The sequence below is a fragment of the Ruditapes philippinarum genome, unplaced genomic scaffold (genome assembly GCF_026571515.1).
Source record: "Ruditapes philippinarum isolate M1 unplaced genomic scaffold, ASM2657151v2 ctg657_1_1_1_1, whole genome shotgun sequence".
NCBI lineage: Eukaryota > Metazoa > Mollusca > Bivalvia > Venerida > Veneridae > Ruditapes > Ruditapes philippinarum.
The window spans coordinates 409,321-428,304 of NW_026853644.1; the positions used below are offsets into that span (position 1 = coordinate 409,321).

Sequence of the window (18,984 nt, forward strand, 5' to 3'; positions counted from 1 at the left end):
CAATTAATGACCTTTTATAGATTTGTGAGGAGATAGTAGGGGAAAAAACGTCTGGAAATAGAATGTAGGTTGTAAGTGATATGTCGTTTGCTGCGATCGTATTGTCATATGACCTCGTTGTAGAGCAAGATTTCCAAAATGGTCCTTCATTAACCTTTTTGTCAACCGAAAATTGTTGAATCATGACAAAATTTCTGGGGAAGTGTATAAAGAAAGAATCCTTTTGTTATGTGTCTAAATTGCACTATAAAAATGCGCAAATCTAATGTTGTAAAACGTTTTAACTTTAAACAGACAAAAACTTTGTAGTATTTCCGTTTATTTCATTCAGACCAACTCATATCGATTAAAGCTACAGTTTAAACAATTTAGTTCTTTTAAGTGCTAAGTTATTTTGTTTCATGATAGTAAAAATATCAAATATCAAAAGATCAATTCAACTGCATGTTTTTTTTTGTCCTTTATCTTAATAGCGCTTTTTTCAAATTGTTTAAAAGCGCATGTTCCATATAATAAAAAAAAACTTTATCTTTCAAATGAAAACAAAAATGATTGTGCGTCTAATAAATTGTATATTAAACCGAATATACTACAACTAAATTGAACTATTAATTATCTATTTACATCATTAAATCAATTTAGCATTTACGTTTTTATTTATTTCCTACATAACGTCTATTTTTTTCCATGTAACATTCAAAAATTAAGTTGTTCCTGTTATGTCAAAATAAATGAGCACCTCTTATTGAATCGTGCTTGATATCAGATATTTGCTGCGCAGTTTTGATCTGGAGGAATGACGTGTTATAAACAACGTGTTGTTTAATCATTCGCCAAGAGGTTTGCAAAACGGAATCATATCAAATGTGAGGTATGGTATTGTTTTGTCGTTGTTTTGTGGTTTGTTTGTTCATTTGTTTATCTTTTTATATTTTATTTGAATTATTGCATAATATTTTCAAATTGCATTTTTATTTTTTATATCGTAAGCATCTTGTCAGTGAATGAGAGAAAAACAACACTGTTAGCTAAAATAAAGAATAAACATTCTATGTTTGATAAAATTTCATTAATTACAGATACGTAATGTTTCTGAAAGATATGTATGCCATTTAAGTTGAGTTTTTCAGAATATTAGGAGTTAATGACAGCGGATTTTTAAGTGACACTGAATCTTTCATGGTCATATAGCGACTTTTCAGCTAAAATGGCGGAGGAAGATTTAGGTACCCTTCAATAATTTTTTTCTCGGGCACCTTCTCGTGCGTGAAAACATAATCTCATTCCAACGACATAAATATCTCGTTTCCACGAGATTCGTTGGAAAAAAAAATATTCTGAGGTCATCTTTCTGGAATGAGATGAATACAGAAATAAACATGTCAACAAAATCCTCGCCATAATAGTACTATGTACATTTTGTTTCACAAAAACTCGTTAAAATGGATACTTTTTTGTAACAGAAACCCATGTTTGGGAGTGCTTAATATGTAACAGTGTGTTTATAGTAGAAATGAAATGATAATGGATTTAGCAATTCAATTTTTTATATCTGTATTGTAGGTTTCAGGATGATAAAAAAGCTTGTGTGTTGTGTAATATTCGTTGTATGTGTGGTCGGAATTGCAGGTCAAAGTGAGTAATACAATTCTAATTTTTGAATGAAATTTCGAAGTTAAGTAATTTCGAAGTTAAGTACTCAAACAATACTGAAAGCTAGTCCACTTTTTGAAAACATGCTTTTCAAAGTTATTTTTTGCTTGCATGTTGAACCAAATAATCAATTCCAATAATTGAGCCGCGTCATGACAAAACCAACATAATGGGTTTGCGACCAGCATGGATCCAGACCAGCCTGCGCATCCGCTGCTGTTCCTACTTGTTATACGGTTTGTAAACGAACAGCATTGATCAGACTGCGCGGTCGTAAACGCACTATGTTGGTTTTGTCGTGACGCGGCATAATTGTAATTTACATTTTATCACAAAAACTCATGAAGTTGATGTCCAAGAACTGAAAGAATCCTTAGCAGGATAGGTGGAAAAGCCAAGATCCATACTTAAACGGCATTAAACCAGGTTCAAACATTTCTAAGTATTAAACACTAATTATCAGTACATAGACTATTAAGCGCAATATTTTGATTTTAAAAATAAATGAAGCTAGTCATGTTTGTACACCTGTTTAATTTTTTATGCCTAAATAAATGTGAAAATATCAAGTATGTTTAAGTTTATAAGTTTAAAATGACGATGCAGTAATGGTTTTGCTTTATAACAACATTAACCCAGGAGACATTATTATAATGTTAATTACCAGCTGGTAATTGATTGATAGTATTTTGAGTCCGCATATTTAACGTATTTAACATTATTTACAGAGTAGTAATTGTTTGTTTTGAATTGCTCATAGCGTTTCAAACATTTATACGCCTACATGTCGCATGTGGTAAAATAATGGTAGACATTTATTTATACCATATGGTAGCAGATGGTTTCCTAATGGTTTTGTTATGGAGGGTTTTCATAAATGACTGTTAATTTATTCATATTATCAAGCAATTGATTTATTTAGCTCTAATTTTGAATATTAAAAGGCACATTTTTTCGATCATGAAGAAAATAGAGCTATGAATAACGTGAAAAACGCATAGTCATTATTGGATGTGACGGCTGTGCCTCGCAAAAAGTGATACATATATAGTATACCAATTGTAATTTAAATTAACACTATGTCTAGTCTGTTACAAATGAATATCATATTTTTGTTATAACTTTTTTAACTGAAAAATCAATGTTCTTTTCAGTGCTTAAGTTGACATTGATTTTTTTTAATATATTGAGAATCTTTTTTGTCAGTCTAAGGCATCTCTTTAACAATGTATCCCTGTGGTATTGTCTTATTGAGAGTATTCGAACGTGCTATTTATATCTTTAAACAATTAAAACAATTATAATTGCAATGTTACAGGAATTCAGTGTACTTATTTTTTGTCATAAGTATTAAACATTTCGTTAAAATTCCCAAAATAAGAGTTCAAATAAACAGTTTTATTTTGTATAAATCGTAACGAATAATAGTTGTTATTTGTGTGAAAGTTCTTATCAATTGTATATCTGAAACTAATATTTATTGCATATCAAACAGGTTATTTACTGTGATCACCGGAGCTAGAAAATCCTGTCTTCCACCCCTCTCCGTGTAAAACAAGTCGCGTGCTTTAAATCCTTAAATGACGTCTTTCCCGTGCGGCTTTTATAAATGAATTGCGTCCTTTAGATGACGTCATTTTTCTATTATTTATAATATTATGAATTTATACCCCGTTATTAGATAGAAGTACTAATAAAAAAATTAGTTTCCGTTATTTCTTTTCGAGGAATGCTTATATGTAAGAAAAAGTATCAAACACTGGCTATCGTCACAGACAGAAATATCAAGCTCTCGGGTAACCCTCGGGCTAAAATTTTGTTCTGTACCGGCAAGCCTATTCTTATAATACTAATCAGTTGCGTTTTAATTAATTCAAAAGTTCCAGGTATGGACTTTATGCAGCAGATTGCGAATAATCTGAACAGAATACAAACCATGAACAATGCAATGATGAGGGAGGGCATGAGCAGAGCTCAGGCTGGTAGACGCTATGGTCCTGGTGCAACAAGATTTAGAACACCTGACGGCGGTGTCGGATATGTTTACAAGTATATGTCTTTCTCGACAATTTACCTAATAAAAAAAAATAAAAACTGTTCAATAAGTGTAGTCCATAGCAGCAATTTGAACATTCATTTATGAAAGAGTGTATTTAGATTATCTTCCATATAATTATATATCCATAGCATTCACTCATAATGTACATAATAAAATGTTGATAACAAGTTGAAACATTTTGGTAATGCATTACCCATGCGTATATATTGCAGCTCACCCGATGGTTCATCAAGCTCGTATTCGTTTAGCTCAGGTGGCCCTTCACATGGCTTCACCTACTCATTCGGGCCAGGAGGAACATACAGACGTGAATGGTAGATAGTGAGATCAGTAAAAAAACGTCGATTAGCTTGACAACGTTTGAAATGAAAAAGATATTTTAATAAAACTTGATACTGCTTTTTGTATTAGATTTAGAACGAAATATTTTCCATTTCCTTGCTCACAAAGTACACGTATTTCATGACCCGTATTTATGATCGTTAAATCTGGGCGTTTGGTACAGGTAATGCAAAAAGATTATCAAATTATTTTGTTTTCAAATATGTTTTTATTTTGACGGGGGGGGGGTAATTTACGTGGCAGCAATACACGACAGGTCATATGGCGATTCTCCAGCTTTACTGTTGGACGAAGACATCGGATGCCACTCTGTACATTATTTCAGGAACAAAAGGACATCTCAGTTGAACTAGCGACGTTCTGTAAACTGGCTGGATATCTTTCTCACAGTCATGTAGAATCCGGCGACGCTTGTGCAGCTCGAATCTACAGCGGTTTGAGGCCAGTTGAAGTCAACCACTCGACCACGAACGCCTAGACATATAACAGCTTTTTGGAGATAATGTAAAGTATATTCGTTTGGAAATAACTGAATACCAACAATCTGATTTCTACGCTGAACGCAGATGTGTGTTTTGGTTTGTTTACCCTTGCAATCGGAAAGAGACCATATGGGCGAGCATATGTGCGCATGCGCAGATGACTTTAAATACTGCTTATAAAATCGGATTACTATTTCAGGCTTGCTTATTGCCTCGACTTAAATGTAAATCATTCAAAGTTTCACTTTCCACAGTTGTTTTCCTGACGAAACACCGTTTATCTTGGCATTATTTATGAGCAGAATAAATATTAAGCAAACTATTTGATATTTACACTGCCAGTAACTAAACAAGGTATATACTTTCGACCGGACGTGAATCAATATCGAATATTCTTGCACGTCTTTTTCTTTTTAATTTTGATAATAACACATTGTCAAATTTAATTTTGACTGATTAATGGGTAATGGATTGACTATTTTTTTAACTGTCGATTGCCATAAATGAACGTTAGTGGAATGCCCCTTTTTCATTGAATGTGCCATTCAATGTCTCATGGAAGGCCCTATGATCACTACCGTATAAACACATCTCTCGAGTCTATCATTTTCATGTTTAGTGTTTAATGCTGATTAAGCCGGTGACGGGGCTTGGACGGTAACTTTAACTTATTGTCCATGTTCAGTGAAAACTGGCCAGGAACAATTTCATAGCATGATGTTTTTGATTTTGTAATTTATTTGTTGTTTTTATTCACAAACATGCATAATGTTAAAATCTATAACGTACATTTATATTTACTTTTACTTATTCAGCCATTAAATTGTATTGAATTGTTATATACATCGTTGGCTTACCCTTAAAATGTCCTAACTGCCAAAATGCTATTTTGAGAAAGACTTTAAACATTTTGCATCTTAATATTTTTTTTCCACGTGACCCCACTGAATTGAAATTTTTCACACATCTATATTTAGGATTTTAATGCACACAAAAAAGTGTTTGTTTTTCTTTCTGGAGAAAGACTGAGAGTAAATATGAAAAAAATAAAAATTGAGATAGAGCAAAAGGTCAAAATATTTCTTAAACAGTCACTCTAAAAGTGCGTCATTGGAGATAGAGCAAAGTAATACCAAATTTAAATGAAGAAGCCAGAGATACGATGCTTTAATGGTAGAAATTATTACATACACAGGATGTTTTAACCTATTATACTTGTCCGTATGTGCAATTAGATTTTATTGTAAATCATTACAAGCCGTCGCAATAATTTTTCAACGCAAATGAGCGACTAGGTGTTTCTTTGTATAAAAGTATAAAACTTGCTAAATAAGTTATGGGAAAATAAATTCAGAAAACCGAACTAAACGTAACGTAATGCATCAAACCTAAAGTGTTAAGAATTTATGATATTGGTCCCCAGATATTTAGTCACAACAAGTTAAACAATTTTTAACTGTTTATCATAACTTTTGTATCATTTATAAATATGACTTCTTGTCATGACAAATAGAAATTGATATCTTAAACATAAATACTGATCGTAAGTTGCGTAACAAAGAAACATATCTTAATTATAGACAAATATAGATATACATCATATAAAAGGTATAAAATTGTCTTTATATTTGCATATACAGCATGTTACTTTGCAAAATCTCAATCTGAATGTATTAACATAATTATACAACTGACATTATTGCAAAATGTCTGTATTAAACAAAAACATAAAACAGCGTCTCGTCATACATGATTCCAAAGTACAACGTCAAAAAAGAAAATATATTCCAATGTCTCATCATAACATTGAGTTTAGTAAATTTCTCAAACATAATATTAATCACCTGAAGATGTAGTTGAGTATTTGATAAATTGTGTTATAGAATAATACCATGATCAAATTCCTATGATGTCTGTTTACGTAATACTATAGCACTTGCACTTATAAAGGTTTATATTTTGCACAGACTTTTCAGGAACATGCGATCCTCTGTCGGTATAAATCATAGCATGGTTTCTGTATCTTTTTTCTTGTCATCAGACAAACCCTTTCCACATTTTAGAATTTTAGGCAAAGGAAGTAGGTCTACTTTACAAGATAACCTTGTTGTCCTTAGAATTGTCGCCTCTGTGTACTGGACATCAAATGACTCTTTAAAAACACTTGAAACGGCAATCCGTTCACATATTTCAATGCTTTAACTCTTGTAAATGGGACAGAGTTTAATGTGAATTTCTCTGCAACCGTTCGATAGTCAAAAATCACGAAATTTTTATCCGGACGGACTTGATTAAGTTTTCTAATTAGACTTCGAGGACTGTAAATTTCAGAAACTTTCAGCTTTTTCTCTGTATGTGAGTGAATGTTATCAATTTCCTGAATACTGGAATGTCCAGGAGTACAAAATTTATGAACAATTTCAACCACTTCAGGATAATTTTGTTGAAATAGTTATAAAGCAGTGGTAAAAGCATGCTGTTCCGGTTTTGTGGTACACAACTATCAGACCACAACGTTATTTTCTTAACATGAGGATGAGCCTTCAACGCGTTTTCTAAAATAACAGTTACAGCACTAGCAAGTTCATTAGATCCTCGTCCAGCGACTTGTTCATTCAATTTACATTATATCCAACTGTGTCCAGAGAGTAGTGACACTATAGGATAATCAATCTCAAAATCACACTAAAGTCTTGACAATTGCTTATCAAATCGTTAAATTTTCTACAAACTTTGTTCACTTTTGTCAACAGATCTTGAATGCCGATATAGCCCAAAGTGTGTATTAAGACGCCGTCGGGCAACAACACGAGGTTTAAACTATAATCATATTTAAATTTAAGTAGATTATAATATCAATGATTTTAGCATAGCTCACGATAAAAATGAAAAGGTAAACTTAAAATTTACTTATTTATGTATCCGAAATATTGTTTATCCGAATTATATTACTAGGTTTTGCAAAACTTCTTAAAATTCTGAGATTACAGTTCATTCGACATTAAAAAAGCAAATTGCAGTTACACGTACAGAGATTTTAGTTTAATATACTCACATATTATTACTTTATCTTGCTTGGAAACACAATCAATGGCATTACAAAAAATATTGGCAAGAAAATTCTCTACCGGAAGTTTTGACTTAGCGCACTATCATTGCGAAAAAGACCAAGGTCACCTGACCATCAGTTTGTGTTTTGATTGGCTTATTTCAGGTTTCACTATAAAATTGTCCTAAGTAACGTACATACCCTACTATAAGGATAAAACAATCATGCGAAATGTGGACATAAAGCGAAGTTCATACTCGATAACTCCGTTTCTAGGTCATCATAACCTTGAACCCAAAGCTTAAAAGATAGAGCAATGTAAGGTAAAAAAAGAATGGTTCATTTATCTCAAATTTTGCAGAAATGGACATAGGACACTTTTAGAGTTAGGCGACGACATTTATGTAAATGGTTTAATGTAAAGAAATGATTTGAAACAATTAAGGGTTTCTATGAAACACTCAATTTGATCAGAATGCAGGAAAAATGCAGGCAAAAATGCAGGAAAAGCTTAATAGACTAGTTTTTAGTTTAGTTAGTGTTAGGGGGGGGGGGTCGAATTTTAAATTGTAAGTTCTCGGGATCGAGATATGCCCTAAGACTGTATTTAATTCATTGGAACCAATCACTTATGTTTTCGTATCATATAACATTCAATCGTGAAAGTTGACGTTTTTTTTTTCATATGTGATAACAATGAGTACAAAGAGGTGACTGAAAATATTATCCTATGTTGCTGATTTATTTTTTTATTAATTAATTTATTTATTTATCAATTTATTTACTTATTTATTTATTTCATTTATCTATCTATTTTTCTAAGGTATGAAATTAATTTAAAGAATGAAGATAAGGAAATGAAGTGATATGAATGGGCCATTTATAACCATTATTATTATATGCATGGAAAGTTCAGTAGGTCGAATAAAGGTGAGGAAGAACATTTGTACAAGCAATGAGGATAAAAAGAAACCTCTAAATTAGCATACATCGTGATGAACTGAACTTCACAAACATTTATTCGAATTTCGAAAATATGGCTATTATGTTAATATTTCTTATAAACAGATTGATCACTTAATGACGTTTTATAACTACTCAAGAAAGTGACGCGACAAAAAATAGTTATTATGCTTCATAAATGAGATGAAGCCAGATATTTTCTTTTTAGTTTTTGTTTGGACTTGTCTGAAACGCTGTATTTTTATAAATAATCTTACACATTTTTGGATAAATCGGAAAATGACATAAATTCTTTAAAAAGTGTGTGTTATACCGAAAAAAACTGGATTGCTTTCTTGTTGAAAGATAAAAAAAATGTAAAGTCATTGACAAAAAATGGAATACAGTCATTTTTATTATTTTAGATAATGTACGACACATTATTTGATTGTTGTGATTAAATATACTGTTTTTTTTTTTGGAGAGACTGTTTTTAAATAACAAAATAGCAATTATTCCTTCAAGTTTAAGTAGGTCCATAAACTACAGGGTAATTTTTCGCATTAAGGGTGATTTATGTATTAACCTTCTAACAATTTAATAGTTATATCATATAATTTATGAGATTATTTAGTATTTCATAGCTTAAATTTACCAATGTATTTTTTCTCCTAAATATATATGACAAAACTATTATTTCCACATTTATCATTATATATTAGGAAGATTTAATGTTGACATATCGAGACAATAGTCCGGGCGTGCCAATACCGAAGGATGCAAAAACAATAAACGGGAAAAAAAGATTTATCTTCCGAAAATATAGTGTCGAATAAGGTGAAAAACGTAATCTAGCGTGTCCTCCACCGACTTGTAACTTGTGGTTATTGGCAATTAGGACAATAAACCGTAAGTACTAATTTATCTTATGTATTATGTGTAAAGATATGAATTCTTCGAGAAGATTCCGGTGTATTCCTATAACTATCTTCACCATTAAGCGCAATTTCATTTAAAAAAAATACTTAAAAAATAATGATCGGATGTGACTCTTTTCATCGCTTCATGTGTATAGCAACATTGACATAGAATATGTTTTACTAGATTCATAGCTAGCTTTGGTAAGTACATTCACAGTTTAGACCTTAGGCATTTAGAAACGGTTAACAAGTTGTATGTTTAAAATATCAAGGAGTAGAAATGTAACAAGTTATTTTTGACAAAAGATATATATTTGAATATGCTATGTTCATTTCATCATAACCTCTAGTTACTTTTCAAATTTCCATTTAATTTAGTTTCGTTCATTCTTGTTGCATTCTTGGTCTACATAAGCCTGTACATGGACAGTACATAACATTATCACTCATATTGCAGGTTTTGAAAACTATTGTAACAGTTTTATTAACATTAGAAGTGAATTAAGACCCAGCTCAGTATAATATTGAATTAATTTGTTAAGAAGTATTTGTGAACCTTCCTTCGTATATGAAAATCAGCAAATAATAACCAAATATCTGCAATATATCAAGAGGAAAACATCAAGTTTCTCATTATAAATAAAATCACTCATATCATAAACAAAAATTCAATACAAATAGAAATCGTGTTAAAATAATGTATTTAATTAGCATATAAATATTTTAAATGGTTTTTAATTCTTCTTTTGAAATATAGGTACCTTTCTGTTTTTTCACCAAAATGTCTGAGGTTGCCAATCTATACAATATTTTTCTCTGTGCAATATTAAACAGAAAACATTATAAGTTTGACCTTCATCGGGGGCTTATAATTATATCAAAAACACTCCTTTATTACTTTCCTTCTTTCTTATTTCTTTGTTTCGCGTTTGTTTGTTTGTTTTGTTGGGATTTTGTTGTATTTCTTTTTTTGGTGTCATATTTAATATTCATTTGGTTCTTACATAGCAAACATAACTTTTTCATCAACAATTAATTTTTGAGTTTATGTCACAGCCACAGCTCTTATACTTAATGTTATTTGTCAAGAGTAATGCTATCCAGAATATCCGCGCATTATGAACAGAACTGAACAGAAACTTTAACAAAATACATCGTCTTACACAATACAATCAATTAAATATATTTAAATATAAGTCACATTATATAATAATATCATAGTCAAATGTTAGTAAAGCATATGTTTTTAATGATTAATTTATAATTCCGTTAACACAAATCATATCAAAATATTAGCAAAGCAAAATGTACTCTATATTTAAAGTCAGACATTATGCAATCAATACTTATTTATAAACGCTATGTTACACAGAGGGTTAACCGAGAATTCAACGATGTGTAACTGATATTCTAATAGCCAATGCTTCTCGTATATAACAAGCAAGGTTACGAAAAATAATCTTATTATCACTATTTAATAATTCTAAAAATTTATACATACTAGGAAAATAGTAAAATTTCTTAATGTATGTTTTTCTTAGGTCATTGTAATAAGTGCAAACCAAAACAAAATGGTACTCATCTTCAATATCGTGGATACAAAAACGTTCATTTCTTGGTATCCTATTTGAACTGTATAAGTAATGGATGTGCTGATAATCTTATTCTACTAATATAACGCCTATGGCTGCTACGTAATAAATCCAGATATTTTTCATACTGGAACACATTTTTTATATCCTTGTATAACAATAAAACAGGACTATTCACAATATCCGCATGCCAGCTTTCAACAAAAGAATCAATTACACGCTACTTGAATTCTAATAAAAACAATTTACTACATAAAACCCCTTGATTCTGCCATACATACATAAAACCATACGACGACTATAAATCTTTAACACTTGAAAGCCAATTTTTCTTACCATTTATACAGTCATCATAAGATATGTTATAAATTTCTTTAAGAATGAGTTTGTCTGTTTGTAATAATTTAAGCCAAAACTTTACTATCCGTAAATATCTTGTAATGTATTAAGGATGACGAGCCAGCTCACCATAAACTGCTGCATTACATTCATACATTTTAACATTAAGTATTCTTTTACAAAACTTAAGATGAACTCTTTCAATTTCTTTTGACTTACTATTTCCCCAAATTTCCGAGGCATAACAAAGAATGGATCCGACAAACGAATCAAATATCTGACATAATATTTTAGAATTAAGTTTATGCTTTTTACAATTTATAAGTTGAACATTTAATGCTTTTAAAACTTTTCCTTTTATCTGTTCCTGATTTAAAACAAACGTATCTGTGTAATTAAAAACAAGTCGAAGGTAACTAAAGTTACTAACAATTTCGAGTTTTTCACCATTATACAAAAATTCTATACTAGATAACAACCCGCCGCGTTTTCTAAAAACCATTGCTTTAGTTTTATCAATATGAACATTCAAACTCCATTTTTCACAATATGAATAGAGAAGATTTAAACTTTTGTTAATCTGTTCTGGTGAATCACCCAAAATAACCATGTCATCGGCTAAAAGTAAAAGCTTAAGTATAATATCATTTAATTGAAGTCCACTGTTTAGTGATGACACACGTTACTATTTGTCAGTCAATTGTAGCAGAATGTTAAACGTGGGCCATGTTTAAATGTTACTGTCCACTAATTAATTGTAAAACGGTTTATCTAAATGTAATGATTTTATTTTTCAGACAAGGAAGAAAGCATGGCAGTTAAATTTCTCTTGTTAACCATGTTATTGATATGTTGTTTCAACTGTTGCTTTGGACAATGTAAGTACATTTTGTATCGTAATCTTCTTAAATTGCTCTACGTTTATGTTTTTTTTGTTATGTTTTTGTTTTTTTTGTTTTGTAATGGAATAGAATAAACTAAATTATAAACGCGTATTTAATTTATCAGTATACTAACTTAATTTGATATTTCAGCATCTGATTTTCAAATTTATTTGTTAGTTACTTCTACTAAAAATATTTTTTCTATTTCAGACTTACAGTCCTATTTTTAAATATCTCTTAATTAACCAAACATTATTCAAAGATTCAGGTTTTTGTACAGTTATTTATCTGAGACAACATCGTATGTCTTGTGGTTAGTAATGTTCAATTATGAGCGGAATTGAGACGTAATGTTTGATCGATATCTCCTCATTAACCTTTTAAATTGTTTATTCCCAACCAGTTAAAGCAGCTTGTCTCCACATTCATGCTCGTTATCATGAAAAATTATAAAAATGTATTTTAATGTAAAATACTTTGATCTGAACATTGAACATTGAAATTGATTTACACATTACAGCCGGCTCTTACAGTCCCGTAAATTACCTATAAGAGATACAAATACGAATGTAAGAATAGCCCTAGTCACGCAATAGAAATATTGTAATAAATACTGCACAATCGGTCATTAATCTCCCAAAACATGTAAATAACTACTTGATTCATGAATAACTTTACTCTTCTTGATTTATTAGAACATTCATTTCAAGTTTATTTTTTTAATACTTTGTCTCATCTGAAGGCGTGCATCTTTAAGAAAGAAATCGGGTTAAACAATGTTCTTCTATATAACTTAATGCTGTTAAATTAATAATTTCAAATTTACACTTTTCATCTTGACTGATTTATTTATCTTGTTATAGTATGCACAATAACTTGAACTTTTGGTAAACTCGAATCCATGAATGTTAGTGTTTATGGCCGAGCTTCTTATTGTCCAGGGAACTATCGGCTCTCAATGAAACCGAGCCTTCAGCACTTTCATAGCGTGATATTTCAATATCTCATCTTGAAAAGTATTTGTAAGAATGAAACATTTGTTTCATTCATAGAAAAAGTGTTTTGGTAAAACACGTTCCTTTTATTCACATTGAATTGTTACATGTAAAAACATATAAATGACAATGATTTACAATTGTTTTAGGGTCTCTAAGAAACAATCTATTTGAGCAGATGAATAGAATGCAGGAAAATCTCAATAGACTAGTTGCAAATATGAGAACCAACATGCAGTCGATGCAAGTACAAATAGATTTGGACAGGCAATCAATAAACAGGAGGATAGCAAGACAACGACAGTTTCTTGTTCGAAATAGTAACCAAAATGCTGCCACCAATGGTAACCAAAATATTCGAATCAACAGAACTTATAGAAATGGCGGGCGGAGTTTCACAACTTCTAATGGTGGGAGAGGATATGTTTACAAGTATGTATTTTTCCCCGAGTTATCTATAACATGTATTATCAAATGATATTAATATAGACACGGTATATTTGTATTTCAACAAGACTTTAATCACATATTTCTTTAAATTTTAGTCAAAAACAATTGGACAGAGAAATTAAATATTTCTTTGTATAGTGGTAATTGGAAATTTTCTTTCGTTTAAGCTCTTATACTTCATTCAAGAGAGTTTAAAGCTTTGTTTTTTTTAGTTCTCCCGACGGATCAGTCAATATATTCTCATACGATTCGGGTCCTCAGTACAGCGGCAGCATTTACCGTTCTGGTCCTGATGGTACTTTCTTCCGACAGTGGTGATGCTAGATACGTTATAGAAATAATATTTTTGATTAAATGGCATTGATATATATTTATTACATATATTATCAAAGTGGACTAGATTTCTGTGCTCACATGAAATGATGTGGCGATGTTGCATCAGACTTAGTTAGACATAAAAATTTTAATTTTTCTAGTTTGCTTGTTTGGTTTCTTGTCTTTATTTTTTTTTAAATGATTGTAAGTTCTGTTTGAATGATTAACCTGTTCTTTGTGTAGATACAAAAGTTTCAAGTGTATAATAATAAATGTATAAAGTTAAATATCTACTGTCTTGAAATTAGTGAAAAAGAATACTTTCAATAATGTATAGTTGTTAAGAGCAAAGAATGCATTTAGAAATTCATTGAAAAAACGGTTAAACGCTGGGTCTTGTGGGGAACGCCGCCATTCCTTGTTGATCTTGTTTATCATATTCTACCAGCAGCATAATATTTTATTTCGGAACAGTCTATTCTGTTTATCACAATATCTATGTGTGATAAATAACAAAATAGAGAAAAAGAGGATCCATGAAGACAACCATAAGCGGAAAAATTAAAAATATTGCAGACTCAGTTTGATTGAGCCTGTTCATGTACAGTAGTATAATTGCAAGTCAACGTCCACGCCCCCTAGCACCGGCCCAAGCAAAACTCATTTTAAATGATCTGTTATTTTCTTTAACATCCGCAGATGTGTTCATGTTGCGGTTTTCATTCTGTGTTAGAACTATTTCAAAAATAGACTGTAAGATTATGGAAACTATGGATTTTATAAAAGGATATCAGATATGTAGCTTTATACTGTTTAAATTACTTAAAATTATCACTTCTGTATGCAAGGTTCTTCTGTATCACTCTTCCGCAACAATGTTACATTGATTTGTTTGGTAGAAAAGAATCTTTTATGAATCAGGATAATCGCAGATCATATTTCTTAAGACAAACATGTTGATCAGTATCTTCAAACATATTGATATCAATCAACGTTTCCGCAAATTAAAATGTCTTATATAAATCAAGATGTTATCTCTGTGTTCTTTGAAGTACACAATTAAGACAATTAATTATGAAGATGATACATAACTTTAGTTGTCAAACCAGATAAAACATTTAATAAGTAATGACCTTTACATGAGGACACGAGAAGCGTAAGACTGTTTATAAAATTAATGATTAGTTCCTTTTTATATGTATATTATTTTTGTGTTATAAAATTTGTTGAAATAAATGGTTGAATATATTTGGTTTTAGTAAAACCGAAGTTATGACTTGTTGTTTATTTGTAGTTTTATATTCGTATGTGTGCTGATGAAACACGTGTGGTGATGTATTAGGTTGATCGTATACCTCCAACTGGAACCTTTAGATTTTACAAAAGATGGTTATTGAACGTTTTTATGCATTATCATCTGCAAGATAAAGAAGATAGAGTAGAGTGAAATAAGAATCCCTAAAGACAGCCCAACGCGGCAAAATTGAAAATGTTGCAGGCTCGGTTTGATTGAGCCTGTTCATGGACGGTACTGTCAAGTGCAAACTACCGTCCACGCCCCCTAGCACCGGCTTAAGCAGAATTCAACATTTAACATGAACTGGTAAAATGTGTTCATATGGCGGTTATCATGGAACCTTCAATGTGACATGTTAGTGCCATTCCATGAAAAGCGGCATATGGTCCCCAAGTAAAAAAATGCGTGTGCCCTCAACGAGAAAACAATGGGCGGAACTAAATAAAATGGAATTTTGAAAGGGGATCTGAGGTTATGAAGCCTGCATAGGCGCATTTAAAGCCTGTGCCATCGAAACGAAAACAAAAAATTGCGCAAAACCTCTATTCTTGCTGATAATAGTACAAGCCTGATTCAGTAATTTTGCCTTTTGTTTCGCTACTTAAGAAACCGATTTGATATATATAATTATGTCATTTCAATCAGTTTGTTTATATAACACCTTAATTCACACTTGTTATCGTGTAATTCTGTTAAGGTACACATGTGTGCGTTGTTTTATGCAATTCTATTTCTTACAAATGACACATAAGGAAACAATAAACTCACACGTGTTGGTTTGAGATACTGCAAACTTAAAAATATAAAGTGAGAAATACATACAGCGACAAACAACCATGCTCAGATAACATTTAAACTGTTTTGAGACAGGCTCAAGATTACAGAACACACAACATATAAAAATTAATTGACATCCTTATATTCACTGATTTTATCCTTACGATTTCTTTAAACATTACAGCAGTACAATTCGTTCACGTATGGCGTCAGTTTTTGTTCTGTCTCTTCCTTGTTTGTACATCGCAATGTCAAACAAAAATTTATAGATTTATGCTCATTTAATATGTTAATAAAATAAAAAGTTACATTTTTATTATCAATGTTATTATTTTATGATCCATTATGAATATTAATCATTTACTGAATATTAATCATTTACGCATGTAAAATTAAAATGTTGACGGCTCACTTTGATAGAGCTCGTCCATGGACAGGTAGTGGATATTGCAATCTACGGTGCATGCCCCAAGCACCGATTAAAGCCCGTTATTATACCCGTAATGTAACTACCCCTAAATTCGCTTGCATTTACATTTGACATTGGTCAAAACTTCAGGCAGTGAGAAAACAAGCATTTAAATACACAGTATTTGTAACATAAAGGTGTAATGAACCAGTTTCGAACACATTTGCTAGATCGAAGTATAGCAATTGTTCTTCGATTTATAAACTCTAAACTCTATTTGTTTCTTAATTATGATATGTTATCAAAACAAGATAATAAGATATCAAAACAAGATATACAGATATATAAAATCACTGGATATAAGTGATACTATTCATATTGCAATACATGTAGCAGGATTTGTATATAAACGTGCGTATGAAAATTTCTTTATCTTTTTGTTTCATATAATTTACCCCCCCCCCCCCCCAAAAAAAAAAAAACAATTAGAAAATATTAATTTACATCGTACAAGTAATAGAAAGAGCATCGAAATACGAGACTATCTGATTTGTACGAGGGGACGTAGCCCCCGAGTATTAATCAGATTGCCTAGTGTTTTGATGTTCCTTTTCTTTTGTATTATAAGAAACAATATGAAACCCCAGAAAAAAGTTTCCAATAAATAGGCATCTTAATATGATATTTCTATCGGTATCCCTTTCTCTGTCAACCCCAGAAAAATGAGGCAATCAATGGGTATGCTCTGGAGTGCGGGTAACAAATACCTGCACTCCAGTTAACGCACTGTGCATGTATATGTATACGTTTAACTCTGACAATTTTCAACAGAAAAGTCACCGACTATTATACAAAAATACAGAAAAATTGGTATTGAAAAAAGACAATATTTGTTAGAGTTGATGAAAATGTGAGGTATTGGCAACTTCAACTGGTAAACATTCTATACAATTTGCCTCGGAAAGGTTGAGTTTTAAATGAGATGTAGGTGAATATATGATAGATCAATACGGTTATTAAAATGGGATAAACTAATACAAGTAGCAACGTTATTCAAGATAAAAGCAAATGGATATATGCTAGGAATTACCTACTTATTAACTGTAAGTGCTTAAGTTTGGTATAAGGATGAATACTGAAACACATTTTATTTTATGTCACGTTCTAGAACTTTTCAACCTTTAATGTAGAAAATGTGTAAGTTGCCGATTGAGTTACGGTTCGTGTCCGTCAGGCTTCACATTCGTATCACCCTGTGACGTTAGGCGCCCACCGAGAGACTGTAATTGTATATAGCTCCGAGTGAATTCACAATGTCCTCTATACTCATTGAACATTTAAGGACGAATTTCAGTAAACTTATAAGGAGAGTTAATGTTAATGCGCCGGATAGCTCAATCGGTAGAACAACGGTACGGTATTTCGAATGTTCCGGGTTCAAATCCAATCAGGCTGCACCCTGTGATATATATTTACGAATTTATGGTGTTATTTAGACTATTCATCAGCTTTGATGATTAAGGTTACAATAGGTTCTATACTGGAATGTAGACAAAATGTCAACTAAGCCATTTAATATAAAATGAATTGATACACTGCATATATGACTTCTAATGGTATAAGCACATGATTTTCTTAAAGTGTATTTGAAGTATTTTATTTGTTAGATATGTCCATACGTTTAGCTATATACCTTGCTGAAACAGATATAAACGGCGATAGCTTATGTAAAGGAGCTAGTTGAGGGACAACTAGATCAATCTCTGAAGGCATATATTTCAACGAATTTATAAAACTGCAAATTATTTACAAAAACTTTTTTTAAATGAAATATAAAAAAAGAAATAAACGATTGCTATATTAATATTAAAGGCACGCTACTGACATCCAAAAGCCTCAAATTTGAATGTTAAAATGGGCAACAGAAAAACGGAGTGAACAAATGTACAAAAGTTATTAGTCCAGGCGTAATCAAATAAAATACAAATCTTAAAAACTGCTTTCCAGTTAAGTATTCGTTCTTATGGAATAATCAAAGTGTTACAAATGATCAACTACATATTTTAATAGCACGAATAAAACATCAATACTTACACAATGGCAAATTGAAATTAACAATTTACCTAGATTAGAAACATATTGTATATTTAAAAATGAACATGTGCGGAAAAATATTTGTTCTGTGTTAGTAATTTAAATCATCGTACTACTTTATGTCGATTTAGATGTCCTGCTCACAAATTACTTATAGAGGAAGGTAGACACAGGAATATTCCAAGATCTGAACGAATTTGTTAACATTGAAAATGTATGTAGTTGAAAATGAGTATCTATACCTAACTACATGTAAACCATATACGTATACTAGTAATCAATTAATCTAACTGTTTAAATACATATTGCTATTTCTTTTCTCTTATTCACTTTTCTCAATAATAATATCCTGTTTTTGTGTTTTTGCTTCGGTTATTCTCATGGT

At 31.1% G+C, this 18,984-nt stretch overlaps 2 protein-coding genes across 3 annotated transcripts; both read left to right on the forward strand.

Moving 5' to 3' along the window:
* The first annotated feature begins 790 nt into the window (after positions 1-790).
* Positions 791-4,110, forward strand: LOC132737436 (uncharacterized). Of its 2 annotated transcripts, none has more exons than XM_060724725.1 (4): positions 791-871; positions 1,564-1,635; positions 3,534-3,702; positions 3,925-4,110. In XM_060724725.1, exons 2-4 carry the CDS (start codon positions 1,572-1,574, stop codon positions 4,028-4,030), a joined length of 339 nt encoding a protein of 112 aa, XP_060580708.1. In that variant the 5' UTR covers positions 791-871; positions 1,564-1,571; the 3' UTR covers positions 4,031-4,110. The 2 variants fall into 2 exon arrangements, with proteins under 2 accessions (XP_060580708.1, XP_060580706.1); XM_060724723.1 differs by lacking the exon at positions 791-871 and adding an exon at positions 1,036-1,226.
* A 4,632-nt stretch (positions 4,111-8,742) lies between these two features.
* Positions 8,743-15,258, forward strand: LOC132737423 (uncharacterized). The gene is made up of 4 exons (XM_060724708.1): positions 8,743-9,436; positions 12,176-12,256; positions 13,407-13,689; positions 13,920-15,258. Exons 2-4 carry the CDS (start codon positions 12,190-12,192, stop codon positions 14,023-14,025), a joined length of 456 nt encoding a protein of 151 aa, XP_060580691.1. The 5' UTR covers positions 8,743-9,436; positions 12,176-12,189; the 3' UTR covers positions 14,026-15,258.
* Positions 15,259-18,984: the final 3,726 nt, after the last annotated feature.

What these genes read in the sequence shown, in the direction of transcription:
- LOC132737436 (XM_060724723.1), top strand. An exon ending in GGTCGGAATTGCAGGTCAAA is followed by an intron (nt 1,636 to 3,533) that starts GTGAGTAATACA and finishes TTAATTCAAAAG; the next exon opens with TTCCAGGTATGGACTTTATG. An exon ending in GGTGTCGGATATGTTTACAA is followed by an intron (nt 3,703 to 3,924) that starts GTATATGTCTTT and finishes TATATATTGCAG; the next exon opens with CTCACCCGATGGTTCATCAA.
- LOC132737423 (XM_060724708.1), top strand. Translation starts at nt 12,190, where the DNA reads ATGGCAGTTAAATTTCTCTTGTTAACCATGTTATTGATATGTTGTTTC. An exon ending in CAACTGTTGCTTTGGACAAT is followed by an intron (nt 12,257 to 13,406) that starts GTAAGTACATTT and finishes CAATTGTTTTAG; the next exon opens with GGTCTCTAAGAAACAATCTA. An exon ending in GGGAGAGGATATGTTTACAA is followed by an intron (nt 13,690 to 13,919) that starts GTATGTATTTTT and finishes TGTTTTTTTTAG; the next exon opens with TTCTCCCGACGGATCAGTCA.